The sequence below is a fragment of the Alligator mississippiensis genome, chromosome 1, assembly GCF_030867095.1.
Source record: "Alligator mississippiensis isolate rAllMis1 chromosome 1, rAllMis1, whole genome shotgun sequence".
NCBI lineage: Eukaryota > Metazoa > Chordata > Crocodylia > Alligatoridae > Alligator > Alligator mississippiensis.
In genome coordinates this window covers 430786996-430809171 of record NC_081824.1, presented here as the reverse complement: position 1 = coordinate 430809171, position 22176 = coordinate 430786996, and the positions used below count along the sequence as shown (strand labels likewise).

Genomic DNA, 22176 nt, shown 5'->3' with positions numbered 1-22176 from the left:
TAGATAAGGCCAATGTCAGCAATAGATGCTTAATCAGGCAAACCTTAGCTAAATGCTTATAGCTTGATAAAGACCAGGGTCTGCAGTGATTACTCGCACAGAGCTATTAACTTTATATATACAGTCCCAGCTGTAATCTTCAGTGGGAGTTTTGCACAAGGTCTGTAAGAATAAGTCTAGGCCTGGGGTGTCAAATGCAAATCAGTTATTGAGCCCACCAGAGCATTAATACCACTGCCCAGCATGGGAAGGGAGCAGCAGTACCATTAAGTCTTAGGAGGCTGATAGGGAATATGGCCTGGAAACTGATTTGAAAACTTCACGGCTCAAAAACTGTCTCTGCCTCACCTACTGGCCTTCCCAAAAGAGAGCACTCCCCCCACCCCCCCTGTCAGGGCAAGAAGCCATTGGGGACATGTTTGAGACCCATGGTCTGTGCTACACCATAACACTAGGTCTACACTGTATGATTTGCAGTGATGGTGGCAGCACAGAGCTGCCCCTCTCCCCCCCACCCCATGCGCGAGTGGTGACACTGGGTTCAGGCCAGGCCAGTGGGGTAGAGCAGAGCCATGTAGTGACTGTGGGGTGCACCGGAAAGGGGGGGGAGGGGCTAGCAGCTACTGCTGCAGCACTCCCTGCTGGCTGCACTCTTCCTCTTCTTTCCTCCTCCTCCTTTCTCTATTTAGTTTATGTGGTGCCTGGGTGAGGAGCCGCAGGGGGCAGGGGCTTCGATCAGCCATCAATCGGTGCCAGGTGAGCGCAGAAGCTTGCAGAAAGCCTAGCCCTGTGTGGCGCAGTAGTGACACTGGGGCTTGGCCCACACCTGCAGGCATCCGTCTGCAGCACCATTTGGCCTGATAAACACAAAATTGGGAGCAGGGGCAAGTCCCAGAGTCGCTGCTACCTTGAGAGGCAGTGGAGAAAGATCTACAGCCACTTGGGTCTCAGCAGGGTCCCCACATTCTTAGAGGCCACTGGAAATTGTGTCAGGAGGCAGGAGGCAACTTAACCCACACAGGAGCCTGTGGGGGGTATACCTTCCAGCAGGGCTCTCTCAGTTGGTGGCTCTAGGCTCCTGCCCCACTAAAGGGTAGGGGGAGAAATACCCTTTTAGTTTTTCATGCTGCATTCCAGCCTTCCCAGGATCTTGCCTCTAATTGAGTCTGGGTCCCCCTCCTCATAACCTGTTCCATACAGATTATGTCTTGAATTTGATGGTCCCCTGGTTATTGGAGTGGTTGCATTGAGCAAAAGCGTAATATTGTCAATATAATATTAACTTCCACACAGCATTTTTACTGGCATAGCAATGTCAATCACATCACATCTCAGACAGAGAAATCATGTTGGCAAAAGTTTGAAGCATAGGCCTGGTTTAAGACGGCCCTTTACTGCTGTTGGCTTTTGGGTGGCTGTTCTACACTTCAAGTTTTACTGGCATAACTGTGCAGTATGATTTTTTTGCTGATGAAATTATGCCAGTAAATTCCCTAACAAACAAAGCAAAGTAAAGGTGCTTTTTTTTTTGTATATCTAATATCAACTTTTCAATAGGGGTGCACCAATAGAGATTTTTAGGGCCGATACTGATAGCCAATTTCTGATAAGCAGCTAAGCAGCTTGAAAAGTTGCACGCAGCTGGTAAGTCTGTTGTGGTGAAAGGGGAAGGAGAAGGGGAAAGAAAGGGGCATAGGCGGGGCAGATAAAGGCCTCTGCGGTGAGGGAGGAAGTGGGGCTGGGGCAGGTGCTTCCTTGGCAGGGTGCAGGATGGAGCCACAGCTCATCTGGACAGTTCCTGCCACTGCACACACCCCAGAACGGCACGGGGGGGGGAACATGTGCCCCTGGATCCATGGGGCGGGCTGCAGCTACGGATTGGAGCTGGGGTGGTGCTGGAGTCTTCCCAGCAAGGGCTGGACCAGACTGTGTTCGGGGCAGGTGGCAGCGGTGCTGGGAGAAGGATTGCCCAGAGCCCCCACCAACCCCTCTTCCCAGTGCCACCACTGTCTGCCCGGGTGCAGCCCAGCCCAGCCCCTGCCAGGAAGAGCCCAGCACAGCCCCAGCCCCAGCCTACAATGGCAGCCACCTTGTCCCACGCAGATCCGAGGCACACCTCCCCCTCACCCAGGGTGTGCACAGTGGCGGGGGCCTCCCTCCCTCCTGCACCCCCCAGACTAGCTGCAGCTCTGTCCCGCACCCTGCCCCAGCCCCAATCCCTCCCACACCATGGGGACCTTGATCTGCCCCCCCAGGCCCCTTCCCATCCACCACAACAGACTTAGCAGCTGGACACAGCTCTCCAAGCTGCCAGGCTGTGCTCTTAACCACTGACATGCTGCACTGCAGCTATGCAAGTGCATGGGCCATTTATCGGCCAAATTATCAGCCACATCAGGCCAATTTCCGATACAGAAAATTTTCTTTATATCAGTGCTGATCCAATATTGGACCAATGTATCCGTGCACCTCTACTTCTCAACTAGCTTAGGAATTTTTATATAACTTTTTCAAAGTCTTTGTTGTTACCAGAAAATAACTAACTGTGGGGAGGCAGGGTATCCTTGTCTTATAAGTATACTGATTAGCCAGATCTATTTAGGTTCTTATTTTAGGTAAATTCTTCTCTTTATAAAGTCATCCAACTGGTCCTATCATAGTGCAAACTGATCCATCTGAATTTCAAGGTATATCCTTGGAAATCCACTATGAATTTACCAATAGATCCTTTTGATACTCCAGGTTACTGCCTAGTTATTTCTCACTACAGAACACACAGTTAGTTATCCTCAGTATTATTTTTCTGGCTGTACAAGGAAATGAGACAGTTTCCTATTTCAGTATCTTCAAATATTCATATGTATACTCACTATTTCTGCTTTGGGTTACATTGCTTATGATAGCACTTAATGGACTCTTGAAGCTGTTTCATGTCCAATTTCCCCTGAATTTACTTCCTATGCACACTTAAACTTCTTTGCAACTTGTAAAATGTTATTATCCAAGCTGTCAAATCTCTGCAGGAAGACAAGTCTGAATGCTAATCTAGTAGTACTATTAATAGTCAAAGGAAAATTTACCTTTTTGTCTTTCTGTTGTTTGACAGCTAGAAAAAAGTCAAACTACCTTTACTGTTACTTTTCAGGTAATATGAAACAAAGAATTAACAGAAACTACAGACATCAGACAGCAATGAAACAATAACCTTGCTTTTTCTGCTCAACATTTTTTTATAACATGCTATACAGAGAAGAAGAAGAATTTATTATCTTATTTCTAGGAAGACACTTTAAGACATTCAACAAATAATTTAGTACCAGTAATATAAACTTGTTTAATTGTCCTAAGATTGTGAAGGCCATGCTTTCCAAAGGGTTCACTAAAATATACATGTAAATGAGTACTCATGACTTTCATTACCCGTTTGTGCATGCAAATTCATCTTCGTGGCCCGCCCACCTGTCTCTGGGCAACCGCCCGCTTATCTCGCCCGCCACACCTTTGATGATAATTGATTCATATATCGATGTCAATTAAGCGGGAGGCTGCCCATTGTAGTGCCCCAATGCCAGGGGCGCTCTGCAGCTCCGACCTCCCCTAATACCACAGCCCAAGCCTCGCAGATGGCATCATGGTGTTCCTAATCACCAGCCCCATACTAGGCCCCAGAATCGTCCTAACAGGACCCCTCTATGATCCGATCCTCTCCTCTCAGGCGGCTACTCTGCCATCATCCGGGCTACCTAGCCCCCCCGAAGCCATGTTCCCCTCTCAGGTGTGGTTCCCCTGGAACCTTCGGCCTCTTGCCCTGGCCCACCTCAAGGCCAGTCAGGACCCCAGGCCCGTGGCTCTTGGGCGTCCCTTGTGGTGGGCCCCCGGCCCTTTTGACTACCGTAGTCCTGGCCCCAGCTTGGGCCAGTCAAGGGTACTCTCCCCTTCGGGCTGGGTCTCTCTAGCCACTCACTTTGTCACTGGGCCTCACCGTGCCACTACTCCCCGTCCTCTCGGGGGCAACCGCAGCACCACGCCCACATCACTCCCACTCTCGGGGTCCGCCCTCTCTCGGCCCCTCACAACACTGGCCCATCTGGGCCTCCCAACAAACACATGGGTAACCCACCCGGTGGTGGTGGGAGCTAGGGGTTAAGGCGCCCCGACCCACCTTTCACCAGGGTGATAACTGGCCTGGCATTTCCTGGGGGCTCCTGCACCACAGAGCCCCACCAGGCCACCCACTCCCGGCAGGGTGCAGTTTCAGGTCATGCCCAGGACCAGAAGCCTCCTGCCAACCCTTTGCAGCTCCCCCTTATCTCCGGGTCATTCACAGCAGCCATTCAGCCAGGCGATGTTGCTGCCTGCCCTCCTGCAGCCAAACTGCCTTGTTTATATAAGCAGCCTAAGCCTCAAAATGGCTGCCCTAATCAGGCACCTGGAGGCTGCCAGCTCCAGGCCCTTAAAGTGGCAGAGACACCCTGTGCTCTGCCACAGTATTAAATTGAAGATAATTCTGGGTAAAATTTACAACAAAAAAGATTAGAGTAGGTTGAGAAGTTTCAGAACATTTAATCACCACATTTTCATTGAAAGTGTGTGACAGATAAACCATAATATCCTTGGGCGGGTCTACACATGTGCTTTAATACTCATTAGCCTATTTTCATGTGCATTAAAGCATCACTGAAAAAACAGACTATTCAGTTTATGCCCATTAAAATAGACTAATGCACATTAAGCATCACTTAAAAACTGTGGGTGCCTGTACATGAGCACGGCACCTGCTCCGACATACTATAATTATGGCACATTGGAGCAGAGTTGGTTGCTGGGGTGTGGTGGTTACTGCACTCCAGCAGCCACCCACATCTCCTGTATCAGCGTCCCCACGCTTCACAATGGTGGTGGGGGTGCTTGAATTAAAGCTTTTTGAGTGAACATTTTGAAGCACAGGGATGCTGATACACAAGATTCTGCAGCACTTTAATTAAAGCAGCTCTTGGGGTGTAAAAGTGCTCCATGCTCTTTAGTTAATGCACATTAAAACAGCATAATGTATATTTTCTTAGTACCTCACGATGGAGGTACTAGATTTCACGTGCATTAACTAAAGCATCTTAAAGCACATCTAGACACACCCCTTGTGTGCATATAAAGTCTCAAAGCAAAAATCCTATGGAACCAGACCAACAATATTTGTGGTATTTTATGTAGATATCTGCGAGTTTTGATAACATAAATATATATTTTAGCTTGCCTTTGCACGCTGTACAATGTCCAAAACTCTTATTCTTTTAGCAATGATGACAACAAATCCATTGCCATAACTGCTGATTGTGTACTAAATGTTCCTTTAGAGTTTAAGACGTGACAAATACTAAGAGGTCAGTAATATCAGAATAGGTTTTACAAACCATATGCAGCACAAATGAGCAGGTGGCCATGACTTAGTGGTCATAAATAATTTTATCACCTACATTTAACAGAGTAAAAGTTCAGGCGATATACCTCCACCCAGTAAAATAAAAAGTTAACCTTTGCTTTTTTTCGTGTTGCCAAACAGCATCAGGGAACTTTAGCTGAAGTTCACACACTTCATCCCTACTTCCTAAAGTCACAGAGGTTGCTCTATCTTTGATGGACCTGATCAGTGTTCTACTTACAAAGCAGTAAAGAGTCCCATCACAATCAGACTGACTACTGGACAAGTTTCCAATGGCAAAGAACACAAATTTGATGCATTCGTTCCAAATTTCAGGATCAGTAGCCAGTCGTACAACAGTCCTGAAATTATATTAGTGCCCAATGACTCACTGTTGACCTAGAAAAAAGGCAATTTCCAATTGTTTTATTGTACTGTTAATATAGCATCTGTTACCACACTATTTTTTACTTTAGAAAGAAGCAAATAATATTGTGTTTGCAGCTTCTACCACAACTTAATCACCAGCCTTAAATGTTTCCATTTCACATAAAGGACAAATTTCTACTTTTTCCCTCATGGTTAAATACAGGTCCCATGGGCTGCCTCCTCCTCTTTTCTCCTTTCCAACACCATTAATGAGTTCCAAGATAAGGAAGTCCTTTGAAGGTGCTAAAATGATTTCATTATTTGCCTCTGTCTACAGTAGCAATGCTTTACTAGGACAGGAATACCAGTACATTATATAAACAAAACACTCCTACTGTGGATGAAGGCTATATAAAAATCATAGTTTTGTATCAACATCGTAATGGTGCTTCTCTGTAAAATAAATTACTCTGGTAAAATTGCAACTTGATCAGTAAAGCTTACACTACAAGTTTCTGCCAGCACAGCTGTGTCAGGTAGGTATCTCACCTTTGAGCAACTTTGCTATCCTAGTAGCTATAACATAAACCTGACTCTTGCTAGGAAATGCAATCTTCAGTAAATCATAAATCACTGATTTAATCAATATGGAGTTCCCATTATAGGGAGAGGAAGGCATTTCCAAAAGGCTACTTAACTTAGAAAGAAGGATCATTTTCTGGCCTCGGTGTCTGTCCACGTAAAAAATAAATCTGTACTGATTTAATTTCATGGTTACACCTAAGAAACCTCTATACAAAAAACACGGCTGTATAGATACAGATGTGAACAGAATTTGGTTTCTACTGTGGCTTCAACACATTTGCTTGGTGTACACTGCCATGGGACAGCATATTTACCCTAATCCATATACATAATAGTACTCTCCATCTGAAGATTTCAAAGGGCTGTATAAACATTACTAATATTTCCATTTCACATGAAACAATGCTAACAAAAAGCAGTTAAATGATATGGCCAAGATCACACAGGAAGTATGCTGCAAAGTTGGAAATAAAACAAAGACCAACTGACTCTCAGATCTGTGCTTTGTGGCCTTGAGGATTCTCTTCCTCTTCTCTTCTACATAGCTAGAACCTATTTTAAAAAACAGATTCAGCTGACAAATATTTTCTTCCTGGTGGTGGGGGAAAGGGCTCCACGTGAAACATAGTTATTATTCAGAAATAATTTCATAAGTCACAGGGTAGGACTTCAATAATGCTAAAATCAACAAACAATTCACATTAGTCCTCAAATGATGGCCAGTTGGGGAATACTGCATGATGCTGTCATCCTACAGGCCCCAGATTCCCTGTGCTTCTGCTCCCCTGCTCCTTCCCCACTTCCACCCCAGTGCTGAGATCTTCCCTAGCTCCCATCTTCCCCCCAATAGGTTTCCATGGCTCCCCACTCTCCAAGACAGCATCCAGAAGCACCCCATTGCCTGGGCCCTGATTCCTTAGGCTGGCTTTGCCAACTTCCCCATGTCTCTAGTCCACAGGGAATAGGATTTCTTATACTGCAGAGCAAGGTGAGGCCACTGCTGCAGAGCTGCGAGCAAAGAGGTTCAGCTCTTGCCAGTTGCACTGACTGCTGATTCTGCTTCACTCAAAACAGGAAAGAATACCCCCAGGTGTTGAGGTTAGCTCAGGGGTGGGCAAAATGTGGCCTACCAGGACATTGCATCTGGCCCGTGAGGCCCCTAAAACGTTTAGAAAATTGATATTAGTCTGCCCCTGGCTGCCTGTCATGCAGCCCTCGATGGCTTGCCAAAACTCAGTAAGCGGCCGTCTCCCCAAAATAATTGCCTGCGCCTGGGTTAGCTGCTACAGCTGCTTGCTGCAGAACAGCTCAATGGCATCTAAAGGCTAGAACAAAAATGCAGGCATCTTTGAGCTGCCTGAATGTAACCATTTCAAACTTATCACAGAGTTAAATTGCCTTAAAAATCTGTATCTTGTCTATATTTATTGGCCAACAACAACTTAATTTGCACACAGTGAAAAGTGTTTGGTGGTGCCTTGGGCTATCTTAGAACAATCAGTTCACCTGAGCAAGCCAGTTCCAAACAAAGGAAAATGAACGGCTCCAGTCCACAATGCTGCATAAACTGGCAATAGCCACTACAAATGGTTTAGTAAGCTTGGTACCATGCAGAACTCAAAGAAGGTGCTATTGACTGTTCTGTTCCAGATTTAATCACAAAATACTTTCGTCTGTGTTTATAATATGCTCAGTCATATAACATGTAGATGCACTGCATGGTAGGGGAAGCAAGTTGGAATACATTTCGCTGCCTCCTGTCAGGGCTGTCTTTGGTGTGTGCGCAAGTGTCAGTGAATTATGACCGTAGTGGGGATCATCTACATTCTCATGGTAAGCATAACAGCAGCTTCTAAAATTTAATAATATGCGAGTGAAAGCAATAGTTTAGTCAAAGCAGGCAACTTACTGCTCCGAAGTGAAAGGATGGTAACCTTAGAAAGTCTGAGATGGTTTGTGCAATTGGCTCAGAGTTGAGTGTTATAAAGAGGTAGGTAGCTCCTATTCACAACACTTGACTTCAACCCAAGTTAGTAAAGAGGTGATGTCATGCTTTATTTTGCTGTTCACCTGCTACCGTGTTTTGTTGCATATATAATGGTACAGTGCTACAGTATGCTTATTAGGCACCACTCAAACATAAGAGATAAAAGTGCATTGCAGAAATGGTATGCATCATAACTGTTCATTTCCTTGCTTTCCTAGGTCAGTAAAACATAAATATCTTATCATGTAGGTCTATGGATGGAACAGAGGATAAATAAAGGATGGTAAAAATTGCAAACAACCTTCCCTACCCTATGCACATGTAGAGTTGAACGGCAATACTAGAATTTTCTGTGTTGGGCAGCTGACTGGGTGTCAAGGGAAAAAACAGAGGTAAGTTATTTCACAATACTTTGAAAGTTTATTTCCATATGGATTCAGTCCCTGTGGCTGTAACTGCTGACTTAGCAGCATGGCAGCTCACGGAGATGTAAAATAACCCGTTCATCTCTGTAAGATGTTCTTAGCTGAACACCTCCACCCTATGGTGATGAACACAGCCTAAGATAATAGCTCTGAAAGCTGTGAAGTTGATCCATTTTCCTCAGCTGGTGTTCTTATCCCCAATCCTGTCATGTTTGTGAGTTTTTACTATGCACCATATGCACCTGTTCTCAGCTACTCACCTCAGCCTTAGTCCTATATGCTTGGTGCATGTATTAAATAAAAACACTCATTACCAGCTCCTCATTTTGGTTTTTCACCATGAGGTTATGTTTTAAAAGGGGGCCAGAGAAATGTAACAATAATGCCATAGGTATATTTGGAAGGGCAGAGGTGAAGCCCCTATTATATACAGCTCTTCCCACCTCCTCTATCTCACCCCCCGCAAAAAGTGTAGGGTAGGAGGAAAGGAGAAACCTAAGGAAGAGTTGTGTGCATCTTCCCTTGATGAGGGAGCAGTGGACACTGGGCAAATTCCCCAGCTTTTCTCCTCACCTAGTGAAGCAGCACAGGGAGGAATACTTGGAACAAAGCAAGATCAAGTGTTGGATATACAAGAGAGCAAGACAGCTCCACATTCCTTCACGGAAGTATGCCACAACTTTCCACTCCTTATGTTTCTCTGCACTTCTGAGCTTCTAGAGATAAAATATCTTGTTCACCAAAGTACAGTATTTACTTAAATATAAGACTATCCTAATAATAGGATGACTCCCCCCAATAATTAGATTCTATATATGGAAAACATATAATTTTGTTATAATTTTCTGGTTATATAATCTAATTATTGGAGGTTTGTCGTGAATTTCCCCCCCTCCCACTGTTACGGCAGAGACAATAAATCGGGGGGGGGGGGGGGGGTTGGGGTCAGGTGGCCCTTTGCCTTCTGCCCCTGCCAACTTCTTTCCTCTGAAACCCCCTCCTCAACAGACCCTGCTCTCCCTGAACATATGGAAGGGAGGAGCAAATCTGAAAAAAATGACCTTGAAATAAACATAGCTGTAACAATTTGCATATTGTACCTACAGACTTAGTTCCTCCAGAATTCATAGATTTTAGCTTTTAAACTGCTGCAATTTTTTTTGCATAGTTACTCCATTATCATATTTTTCTGTAGCACTTTAGAACAAACTACATATGGTATTAATGCAAAACCAAAAGGCTCATGATTTACCATACAGTGCATTGGGTTGGGCCACAGCAGAGCCAGCAGCATTTCAAGCCATGGTGACCCTACAGCTCAGTATCTGTTTGTACTTCAGATACCCTGCCACAAAGGATTCTGTGCTAATTAGCACCCCCCCATGACTGGAACAGTGTGTTCTTGTGAGGAGTCCTGGGATCCTACAAAAATGTATATGCAAACAAGGCAACCTGGTTTGGCTTTACTTCATGGAGGGCAGGGCCACACTAATCATATGTGACAGGCTGACAGAGGGGCTGACAGGGATTCTGGGTGAATTATTTGGGGTCCCATTTGGTGACATTTGCCAGACATTTAAGGCTGGTTAAAGAACAGAAATTCTTGGAAATGGGAAAGAAAGGTGCAGCTCAGGTATAGGGGTGAAGACGAAGTGGAAATGCATGCCATGTAGTGACTCACCATGACCTTAAAAAAAGTAGGTGTTGAAGAGGACCAAGCACAATGGGCACTATCATATATTTTATTCAGGTGGGCTGCATAAACCTATTCCTGTGATAAAATTCCTATCAGCATGTTTGCCTAATATGGGCCATGTATTTATAGTCGTGCTCAGTGTTGGCTACATTTAATCAATGTCACAGTTGGTTTCCATTACTGAACACATGCTGCTTTTGATAGTAATTCAAAGGTAGAAAATGTATTTAATGCTGTTCCCTTGTATAGGAATAAGATAAGGGGTATTTTCCCCCCTATGCTGACTTAGGGGGCAAAACCTCATCTGTTATTTGAGTAAATACAGTATTATAGAAAAGCTGCTTCTTTGGAAATTTGTTTTTTCAAGTCTTTGGTCAGCAAGCTGGTTTCTAGTAAACCAGGTATGGCCATATTAGCTCCTCCTAGATCGGTGTTCTGGAGCAGGTAAAGGACAGGAAAGCTGGCAAAGGACAACAGCTCTCACACTATCCCCTTTCAGTGTTCTCCCTCATACATTCCCTTTGTTTTTCTAACCCCCCACTAGTCCCTAGCTCTAGACTAAGACATTCTAAACAAACATAAAAAAAGAAAAATTAAAACCAGCTCATTTGGAGGGGCTGCCTGGGCAGAACACCTTGACCAAACAATCCAGTGACTTGTTTTCATTTGATCACTATATATTTCACCATTCAAGAAAGGAAAGGATACCAGTTATAATTAGGGGTGTACTGATAGAGATTTTTTTTGTGGCCAATACCAATAGCCTCAATTTTTAAAGAGGCATATTGGCCGATACTGATCCGATTTCTGAGACCAGCCCGGCAGCTTGGACAGCTGCATGCAGATGGTAAATTTGGTGTGGTGGAAGGGGAGGGGGGAGAGAAGGGGCATGGAGGGGGCAGATCAAGGCCCCCATGGCCAGGGAGGAGTGGGGCTAGAGCTAAGAGAGTGGCTGAGGCAAGCACTGCCCAGCCAGGGCAGGGCTGGGCATGGGACAGAGCCACGGCTTGTTTGGGGGTGGAGGGGCTCCCACCACTATGCACTGCTCATCTGGGAGCCTGATCTGGCGTTCACCCACTTGTCCAGCAGCTCTCACTGTTTGTCCAGGAGGGCAGTGGGGGGGAGGGGTGCCCCCAGATCTGCACGGGACAGGGCAGGTGAGGAAGAGCTCCAGCCCCAGCCTGCCCCACCCCACCCCACCCCATGCAAATCCAGGGGCACATGCCCCTCCCATACCCTCCAGGACAAGTGGGTGAGCACCAGACGAGCCACCGGACCAGCGGTTCCCACACAAGTGGCACACAGCAGCAGGAGATGCTCCCCCTCATGGACAAGATATGGCTCTGTTCCACGCCCACCCTGCCCCACCTGGGCAGCACTTGCCTCAGCCCCACTCCTCCCTCACCGTGGAAGCCTTGATCTGCACCCCTCATGCCCCTTCCCTGCCCCATCCTCTCCCACTACACCAGACTTACCAGTTGCAAGCAGCTCTCCAAGCTGCTGGGCTGTGCTCCTCACTGCCTGTGTGCTGCACTGTGGCTGTGCATGCATACAGGCATTTATCAGAGAAATTAATCGGCCACATCAGGTCAATTTCCAATACAATTAATTTTCTTTATATCGGTGCTGATCCGATACCAGACCGAAGTATCGGTGCACCTCTAGTCATAATTGCCCTAATTCCTTACTAGAGTAATTCGTTGATTTAATTAAATGCCAGTTCCCTTGAAAATGCTTAAAAAATAATCAGGTCTGTTTGTAGGATATAAACCAAAGTGTTTTAGTCTCAATGCAAAAACTGCCAAAAACAAAGGAACTACTGTAGAGTCCAACTAACATGGACTTAAAGGGCACCTACACACGTTTGCTTTGGCGCATGTTAATGAGCACACATTGGAGCAGCCACGCCGTCACATGTATTTAACATCCCTGTGCTTCAAAATGGCTATGGGGCGCTTTAACTAAAACTCATTGAATGTTTTGAAGCATGCCAGTTTGAAGCACTGGATGTTGGATACACAAGATGCTGCGGGCACTTTAATTAGAGTGGCTCCTGAGAGCCGCTCTAATTAAATCACCCCCTCACCCCAACAACGCACATGTAAAGACACCCAAAGTTGTCACGGGGAGTACATGAGGGCAGCCCAGGTTCAATGACCAGACTATGTCACCTTGAGCCACTGTCTCCCACAGTTACCAGGACAGAGAATTTGCAAAGCCTCCAGCTGCATTAACAGAACCAAGCCAGGTACACCTGCAACAATTTGCTTTCTTAAGATGTGTCTGCACCACAGTGACAGAACCGAACCAACAGTATTGAGTAGAGATATCTAAGCTAGCTTAGAAACTGACTGCAGGCTAACCAAAGCAGCACAAAAAACTCAAAAGGCCATTTTGCCCTGCTTCTCGGGCAAGTTCACATTAATCTAGTGTTACAAACTTTATCCTTAATAACTTTTTTCAGTACTGTTTCCTCAAGATGGGGAAAGGGCTAGGCACTAACTCAGTTCAATCCTGAGTGACAGAGATCAAAATGGGAAGGACTGAGAGCCATGAGCCCCAGGAATGTGCAACAAAACATCAGATGATCCACATACCACATCTGTGAACTGTGCAGGGGAGGGCGAGGGGCTATGTCTTGGGAATTCCTTGCTAAATGACCCCAAAATTTGAACCACTTATCCTACTCCACATCCATATGAGGCATATCAAATTTAGAGACAATCAGCACTGTTAACACATGAATTTCAGAGCACTTAGTATAGTTAGTCTGCCTTTAAAACTAAGTCGCTTTCAATCACAGGTAGAGCAGAACTGTCTTCCTGCTGCAATGTAGAGTCACAATTCCCTTGCTATCATGCAGTTAGGGTCCTGTGCTTAAATAAATAGTAAAATTTGGTGCATAGTTATCACCCAGGCTGCTTAAGTGTCTTGTAGTTCTTTCACAGATAGAGCCAATGCACTGAAGAATTTAATTTCTTCTGACATGTATACATGTACAAATGGGCCAAATTCAGAAAAACAACTCATTTTAGTAACCTTAAGGGTACATGCAAGACCACAATCAAACCAGTAAAAGGTACTACATTTTTGTCACTCTTTACAATAATGCATGTTTATTTGATGGCTCACTTCTTTCAGGAGGCAAAGAGCATGGGAACTACTCCCAACACATCATGCTTGATCATCCACTGACACCAGTTAAAAAGAAAGTGTCTAATACAAATGCTACAGAAAGACATCATGCAGAGATTGGCATCTGGTGCCTGAGAGAGTAAAAAGATGTGGTACCTGATGGAAATATAAGCCCCTTGTCTATACAAAAATAATTGTACGCCCCCAAAAAATTGGGGAAACCAACTAAACTAAATTATGCATTCTTTGTTTGCATACTCTTTAATTAGTTTCAGAGTGCTGTATACTTAGTAAGGAACTGACAGAAATTAAATTAAAACTGTTAGGATGATTAAACTGTCCACACATGGGTGTGGTACCAATTTAATTGAATTCAGTACAGATTGTAGCATAGGCCAGCCCTACCCAGCTAAGTCTAGTCAGCCTAGCTAGAGTATGTGCATGTGCTGGGGAGGGAGGGTGGCAGGGAGAGGGGAAGTCACACTTCTAATCAATATTGATATATTATGCTGCCCCCTTTGCAGACACTGCTTATACTGGCCAAAGAATTCTTGTTCTGATACAGCTGATATAATTCAGGGAGGTAGTGATGTAGCTAGAGCCAGCAAAAGGAATTTATTTTCCTAGTACGAGATGCAGCTCAACTAGAGAACTATACCGGTAAAGCCTCCGTAATATAGACTACCCCTCAGTCCCCTACTCTGGTCAGACTGAGGACAGAGACAGATAGGTCCCAAAGCATGGAGCATTTCAGATACTAAGCATTTGAGCCCTATACAGAACTGCATTCCACCACCCTCCACCCCCACCACCCTGCCCAGAACTTCAAAAGGTCTGTAAAGGCATTTCCTTGAGCCCCTCAGCCCCTGGAGGCTCCCAGCACACTGGAAAGCACTCCCTGGCTGTCTGGCACACACTATCCCCTCGCCCCCCCCCAGCCACGGGAAAACAGAGCACTGTGGGGTACAGAGCACCACTGGAAGGTGCAGACATTTAAGGAAGTGCTTCAAAGTGTTCCTTTTTTCTCAAAGATCATTTCTGAAGTGCTGCTTTGGTGGGAACACTGGCACCCTCACTGTTTGGAACACTTCAAAGGCATCTGGAGCACTCTGGGTAGCTGGTCTGTCTATGACCATAGATTAACAATTTCAAGGAGTTCATTTTTCAGTGGTGCAATCCCTACTAGTTGCCTGGATAGAAGAAACTAGGACTAGAGTATTTGACCTTTAGACAACTAACTATAGCCAGTCCTCTCAAAGAGAAGGCCAGAACTGCCTCACAGTTTAAGGGTCTTGGCAGATGTTATTTTTATATTGCTACAAAAAGGATGGATTGCAATATTAAAACTAGAGCAGTAGCAACCTGTATCTTTCCAATGAACATATGCATTTAAAATCGAGTCTGTGCCGCAGAAGGGAGTTATTTCAGCTCTACCATGTCATGATCTTTGTTCACCACTAGATGGCAGATCTGCTACATTAGTTCAGCCACCAAAACTATTCCATACTTCCCAGGCAGTAAACTGACATGTATGCATATACAACCATTTTCACATGCATACACAAGCTGTTTAAAAGCATCACCTTACATACTCTCTGGGTGTGATAACTATAGAATGAAACTACATGGTTTTGGCCCCACAAAGATGTCTGATCAAGAGGGATCCTGGTTTTCCCTGTTTAAAAATCCCAAATTCTCTGATAAAACTCCCCAAAACTGTGCTTTTCCATATGTACACACATACACACAGTCAGTTAGACTTCCATATCACTAAAATTGTAAATATACTCTGATCAATTAATATATATATTTGATCAGAGTATACACATACACACAAATATACACACACACGGGTATTAATTGATCAGTGTTTTGTTGATATATTTACAATTTTAAAGCGCTGTGGAAGCCCACCAGTGCCTCAGTCATTATAATGGGAGCCAATCTAAATAAAATGCTGCAGCATTTCATGTATTCAGCAGCCCACGTTTCAAAATGGCCGGGGAGACGCTTTAACTAAAGCTTGTTGATGAACTTTAGCTAACGTGCCCCGTGGCCGTTCTGGAACGCAGGACTCTGAGTACATGAGATGCCTCAGTATGCTAGAGCGTTCTATTTAATCGAAGCTGCTCAGACACATTTTAATCAGAATGCATCAGCACACATGTATAGGCACCCTTAAAGTCTAAGTCTCACTCTTGGGAGATCTGCTTGATTTGTTTGTTTGTTTTTTGAAGATGGGGGGTTGTGAATGGATGCAGTTATAATTCCAAACTCTAGGCATAAGTGTGCTGCAGTCTGAACTGTAACTTCCAATGGGGAGGACTGCAAGTGCTGGTGTAAACCATGGTTTAAAGCTGTGCACAGATACAGCCATATTAGTGTAACTTCAGTGCTGCAGCCCTTCCCCACCCTCCCTCCCTCCTTAAACAAGACCTTACTTTTGCTCCACTGACGCACTTCAAAGATGCAGCAATGTAATTACCCACATCCACTAACAGTACTGAAAGTGTAAATTAGGCATGATGAAAACTTATTATGCTTTCCAACATTATATTTCTTAAGTCACCACCCAGCCTTTAAAATTATTAATAGACACCCACCAGTAAAATAATTGATTGTTTTTTAAATACACAGCTAAATATTTACCAACACACAGTGCCATTAATGCACAGTAAAACAATGATAGAATATTTAATGTAGTTGGTGCTGTTCACCCCCAACAGCTTCAAAAACATTACCATTTTCTGGAGACGCTCCCAAGAAAGAGTGCTGTGAATCACCACCACTTCAGTGAGCACCAAAGTGTTCTTCAAAGATCTCTCAGTCTAGAACTGGTCCACCTGAACTCTGCTTTGCTTGGTAAAACCTAGCAGCCACACGGCAAGGTGGAATAACTTGAAGCCATAAACCACCCTTGAAAAATGTACCTAAACAGCCTGGCTGCCAACATCTCCTTTGACATAATGCACAAAGGGAATACATTCTAATGTTAACTTCCACACAGAATATATAACAAAGTTTGCTAGCTGGCTGTCAGCATAATTTAGCACTTACAAGCTGCAACAGCTGACAATATTCAGGTTGTCATCTTCTGCATTATATATATATATATATATATATATATATATATATATATATATATATATAAAAACCCTGTAACATTAACATCTTACATGTAGTGTTCTTACCTCTTCCTTTTTTTCTTCCGTGCCAGAAGCTAAATTGAGGCTCAGCTGAGAGTGGCTGCTGATGCCACTGTCTTCATTTCCATCATCATAATACATAGTCTGTACTGAGTCCTGGAAGCAAACAGGATTTCTCCCCAACTTGGGTGCAGGCATCTCAGATCTTTCCTCACTTTCCATTGAGCTCAGTGATAATGTGCTGTGATGATTTGGACAATGGAAGTTACTATTGCACTTGACCTTCTCAGTACTAGGACTCTGAGGTTTAGGAGCAGTAGGCCTAGCAGGGGCACTAAGCTGCTCAGATTCAAATGTAAACTGGCTGGTATTTTTTGGTTCAGAGTCCACATAAAATACTTCATTAGGAAGTGGACTATGGTCATTTAAAGTAGGTGATAAACTAACAGCCTCAAGGACACCCAAGGAGGTCCCAAAGCTTTTGGCTTCAACAGTAAGATCACTTGTTTCAGTGTCTGTATCCTGAGAAACAGTTGGGCTGTGGAAATAAGGAGGTCCAGAAAAGGTAGATTCAGGACTGGACATGGGTGATATATACCTCTTTCTGTCATTCTCAGTGCTTCTTGAAACCCTGCGGGAATAGTCATCATGTAGTCTGCTGTTTGGCCTTGTCCTCTGGGTTTGTTCACTGGAAGGAGGAGTTGTGCTCTTAGGACCATCTTTTTTCCATGCCACTTCAGTAACATTGCTTACAAGTTTCAAAACTCTGTCAAAATCTTTCGCCCTGATAGGGCTCTTCCAGCGTTTGGACCTTCTCTCTGGGTTTCCATTGACTTTGTCTGAGTCAGCCGAAGACATGCTTACTGTCCGTTGTGGCATCTGTTTGTCACTTGCCACCTTGAGGTCAGTAAGGTTTGTGGTGGACTTCCGTTTGAATGAACTTTTTTTCAAAAAGTTTAAGTTATCTGTACTTTTACTCCTCCTGTAGATGATCCTGTTGTTTTCAGGATCTTTCACTAAGATTTCACAGATCTTTGGTTCATGCATGACAGGAGAGGTTGGCTGGATGCAGTTCTGGTGAGACTGAATTTTATCAGTGTCTAGTAAATTTATACGGCCAACACCATACGCACGTCGGATGCTGCGTGATCGATGAGTATTCCTCAGGAAGGAATCATCGCTTTCCTCAATGTCAGAACAATCAGAAGCTAAACCATCCACTGAATTCTGTAAATCATGCAAAGGCCCTGAATAAGAATACCTGTTAGTATGAACTCTCACCACTGCACCATTTGAGACATGTTTTCCCACAGTGTTTTCATTTAAGAGATCCACGTTTTCCCTAGCCTGAATTCCTTGAAGAACTGAAGATTTTAATTTCTTGAAAGATCCCATTTTTCTAAGGGAAGACAAAGCATTCCATGTTGAGGAGTTGCCCATCACAATCAGAGAGCGAGGCCTTTCCGAATTTGAGTTAGTTTGTTCCCTTGGGGTAGAGAAAAAGCGCATGAGCTTTGAAGGGCTGACTTTGTCATCTTGTATTTCCTCTTCATGATTGTTGCTGGTAATGCATTCCCCATTGTGACAGGACGAGCTAGTTATACTTCTTGGTTCTTTATTTTCCATAACTATACAGGTAATAGTGGTTCCATTTCTGCAGCCATTCTGAAATGTTGTCATGTTCTCAAGGCTGTAGGCATGAGGACAGAGGGTATTATAGCTCACATCCACAATACAATCTTCATCAGTTGACCAGTGTTTCTGCCCTTCATTTGCTGAAAGTTTTGTTGTCTTTTCTTCACTTCTACTGTGTGAAGTGAGATCTCTAGATTGCACTGCCTACATTTAAAAAAAAAAAAAAAAAAAAAAAAAAAGTGACAGCAATTAATGACTTGTCTCCTACATTTCTCCATACAAAAGGAAGTTTGGTTCACATGCATTAAAAAAAACCCCAAAACAATGAACACTTAACTAAACAAAAGCTGTATGTGGTGAGGGAAAGTTGTTGGCAGCTCAGTTTTAAATAACAAAGGAGATACTGGTGTTCTGTTCTGTTATCCTTTAAAAGATCAATATCATGTAATTTTATATTTATTTCTCCGACTCAAATACAGGAAATTAAATTTTTAAAAATACCAGAATCAAATGCCGCTTTAGGATAGCCATGTTATACGAGTTATTAATTGGGTATAATAAGTATGTGTTTTAAGCAAACAGAATCCCACCACTAAAGCAATATTTAGCATGATGTTACAAGAAATCTAATACCAAGACTGAAATGCTTGCCTTGCTCTTTATTTTACAGTTAACTTCAAGGAAAATATAAAATTTAAAAAACAAGAAGCCACACCTACTATTTTACAGAAAGAAAGTGATCTGGTTTTCCTTATCATAGTTTTAAATTCTTTAAGTCCAAGGCACACGAGGAGGAAAGATTCCCATCAAAGATGGGAAACTTGCAGAGCTATAAATTCCTTGACAGGTGTATTTGCTTTTCCTAGTGGATATTTTGGTCCCCACATTCACGTATGCAGTTCCACTGAAGTCATAAATGCACGGCACTCAAATGTGTTTTAGCTCCTCTAGCAGGCAAACTCAGTCAAATGCACAGATCACTTTTTGCTAATAAGGGTAAAAGCCAGTATTTTAGATAGAGAAAAACCGACACCGACATAGGACACTAGCCTGTACTGTACTATTGTTGCATGAAGCCTGAAATTGGAAAAGTGGCTGAGGGCAGCCACGACTGGGACGTTTCAGAGCTGAATCCCTGGATGTGGGAGGCAGCTGCTCCAAACAGCCAGATGAGTACTTGGTGGGCTGTGCTTTCCCAGCCCTCTGGTTAGCTCCACTCTGCATTCATGGCTGCTGGGAGGGATGAGAGTTGAACAATGGCAAGTAAACAGCTCATTTCTCATTAAAAAGCGTTCAGAGACCCCCACCCGTACGCAGCCTATTGCCTTCATCCCGAGAGCCGGGGCGGCGTCCTTGGGTATGGCCAACCTTTGCCAGGGCCAGGAGGGTCAGGACTCAGCCCCTGCCTGGATGTGGAGAGGAGACCCTACCACACAAATTGGGGGGGGGGGGGTTTGCAAATGTACATCTACCATAAAAGACAGCCAGGAAACCGATGTAAAAAGACAGCCAGCAAATCTGTTCCTCTTGGCCTCCCAAGCTCTTTGTCTCCCGTTTTATTGTAAGGTCTCAAGTAATCATGTGAACTTTAAGGGCTAATTTGAAGCAGGAAGTCCAGCCCCCTAGCAACCAGAGAAGCTGGGAGAAGCACTCAGGCACAGCATGAGGACAGAGCTGCCCAGTTCACAGGGCTTGAACGAGCAGCGGTCGTAAATGAAGCCCCCTGCGCCCTTCCCCACAGCCACTGCCGCCGCACGGAGCCCGCTCGGGCAGAGATCCCCGTTGAGAAGCACTCGCAGGCAGGCTTTCCACCGCACCGCTCACGCACCTAGTCCCTCCTTCCGGATTCATTTTCAGTGGATTTTTTTAAAAAGTCTCCTTCCCTCTGGGGATACAAGGCTGCTGGTGTGGGCTTTTCAGGCAGACGCTTGCAACCCCGCGAGATGTGGGTTTTTCACCCCCTCATTCAGACTGGCCCCGGTGCAGCCTGTGGAGCCGGGTGCGGGGCCGACGAGAGCCGCGTGCCCACCCCACTGCCCGGCTTGTCATCTCCAAGGGGGGCTAGTCCGGCGGGACAAACACCGCTTGGCCACCCCAGAAGCAAAGCCTGTTTCACAACTTGCGAGTCACCAGAGCTCCTCCGTGGCACCCGCCGCCTCGCTGAGAAGAGAGAAGAAACACAGCGAATAACTAGCGCCTCTTGCCCCAGCCCGAGGCCGAGGCACCTGCCCCGCGCCCCGCGCCCGCCTTACCTGGGAGCAGCCCGGCGCGGTCAGCGGCGCCAGCACGAGCCCTTCCGCAGCGCGGCTCCCCCGGCCGCTCCCGCATCGCCCCGCAGCAGCGGGACCCAGGGGAGGGGAGGGGAGGGGAAGCGCGGCTGCGGGACGCTGCTCCTCGCGCTTGCACCACCTCCCGGCTGCGGAGTCAAAGGTTGCTGCCGGGCCGGGCTGCAAGCCGCCGCCGCCGCCGCCTCCCCGCGGGCAGGGGAGTGGCTACGGGGCTCCTCCGCGGGGCAAGGAGACTCCGCAGAGCCCGCGCCCCCTTTATCTGCAAACAAAACAAGGCTGACCCGGGACTAGCGAGTGATGATAAATAACGCCCCTGCTGAGCCGCGCCCCCAGGGGTTGGTGCCCGAAAAGCTTGCAATTAAAGACTTTTTTTTCTTCCTTTTTTGCAAAAATCTCTTTGGTTTTATAAAAGAGGTCGCCTCTACGAGGAGTCGTGGTCGCCCCTTGTTTCAGGGAGGAGGCTGGCTGCGCCGCGCTCCTGTGGGAAGTAACAAACCCGAGGAAGAGCAAGGCGGGCGGGGGCAGACGCGGCAGTGCCGGCTAATTCAAAAGGAAGGCGTTCACAGCCCGATTTCTGCTAACTGCCCTTGGAGCCGGCGGCCGGTCAGTGGCAGAGGAGGAAGGAGGTGTGGGAGGATGGAGCCAGAGTCGTTTCAGCCCTTTAGCTGGTCGCCTTTGCTTTCCAACTTTCACCACCCTCCAGTCACAGAAGTCTTGCCCCCTCCCCCATGTCCCTCGCCAGGCCCAGGGTTCTGCGTTTTCTCTGCCAGCTGTGCTCTCCTTTGCTTTGCTGGAGACTATTTCCCTTCATCTCTAGCTTCTTTTCTAAGTAACTGCACTTAAAACTTCACCGCTCCCATGTATGGCCACCTGTGTAAAGCACTCACTTTTTTTCCATTTAAAAATGCATAAGGCCACATCTATTCCTAGCACAACACCACTGATTTCAACAGTTACTCCACAGCTGGATTTGGTCTTCCCAGAGATGAGTCTGCTCGTGTAAACAAGGAACAATGGTCACAAACTGACAGAAAGCAGATTTAGGCTAGATATCAGGAAAAACTTCTTCACGGTAAGGGTGGCCAAAATTGGGAATGGGCTTCCAAGGGAGGTGGTGCTCTCCCCTGCCTTGGGGGTCTTTAAGAGAAGGCTGGATAGGCATCTGGCTGGGGTCACTCTTTCCTGCCTCTTGCCCCAGCCAGATGCCTATCCAGCCTTCTCTTAAAGACCCCCAAGGCAGGGGAGAGCACCACCTCCCTTGGAAGCCCATTGGACTCGATCTGCTGAGGTTCCTTCTGACCCCAGCATTTATGAATCTATAAAAAATGAAGAATCCCACGCCCCATTTGTTACTCAGCACATTACAAATTTTATGTGCTTTAAATTCTGGTCTCCCCCTTCTGTGTTATTTCAAAGACTTCCACCATCATCTGACATACAGTGAGGCAGACTATTTTACCTGCCTGTAATGAACTTGGAGAAGACACTCTCTTC

The 22176-nt window shown here is 45.5% G+C and overlaps 1 protein-coding gene across 4 annotated transcripts in view; it reads right to left on the bottom strand.

The window, feature by feature from the left end:
* The window catches only part of SPATA13 (spermatogenesis associated 13), a 129792-nt gene that overhangs the window by 46464 nt on the left and 61152 nt on the right, over nucleotides 1–22176 (bottom strand). For 2 of the 4 annotated variants that reach the window (XM_019497354.2, XM_014595937.3), the window contains exon 2: nucleotides 16805–18598. In XM_019497354.2, coding sequence (XP_019352899.1) covers nucleotides 16805–18439 — 1635 coding nt within the window. In that variant the 5' untranslated portion in view covers nucleotides 18440–18598. Of the gene's footprint in view, nucleotides 1–16804; nucleotides 18599–20222; nucleotides 20555–20646; nucleotides 20899–22176 lie in introns of those variants that run through there. The other 2 variants (XM_014595938.3, XM_019497355.2) reach the window with 2 other exon arrangements.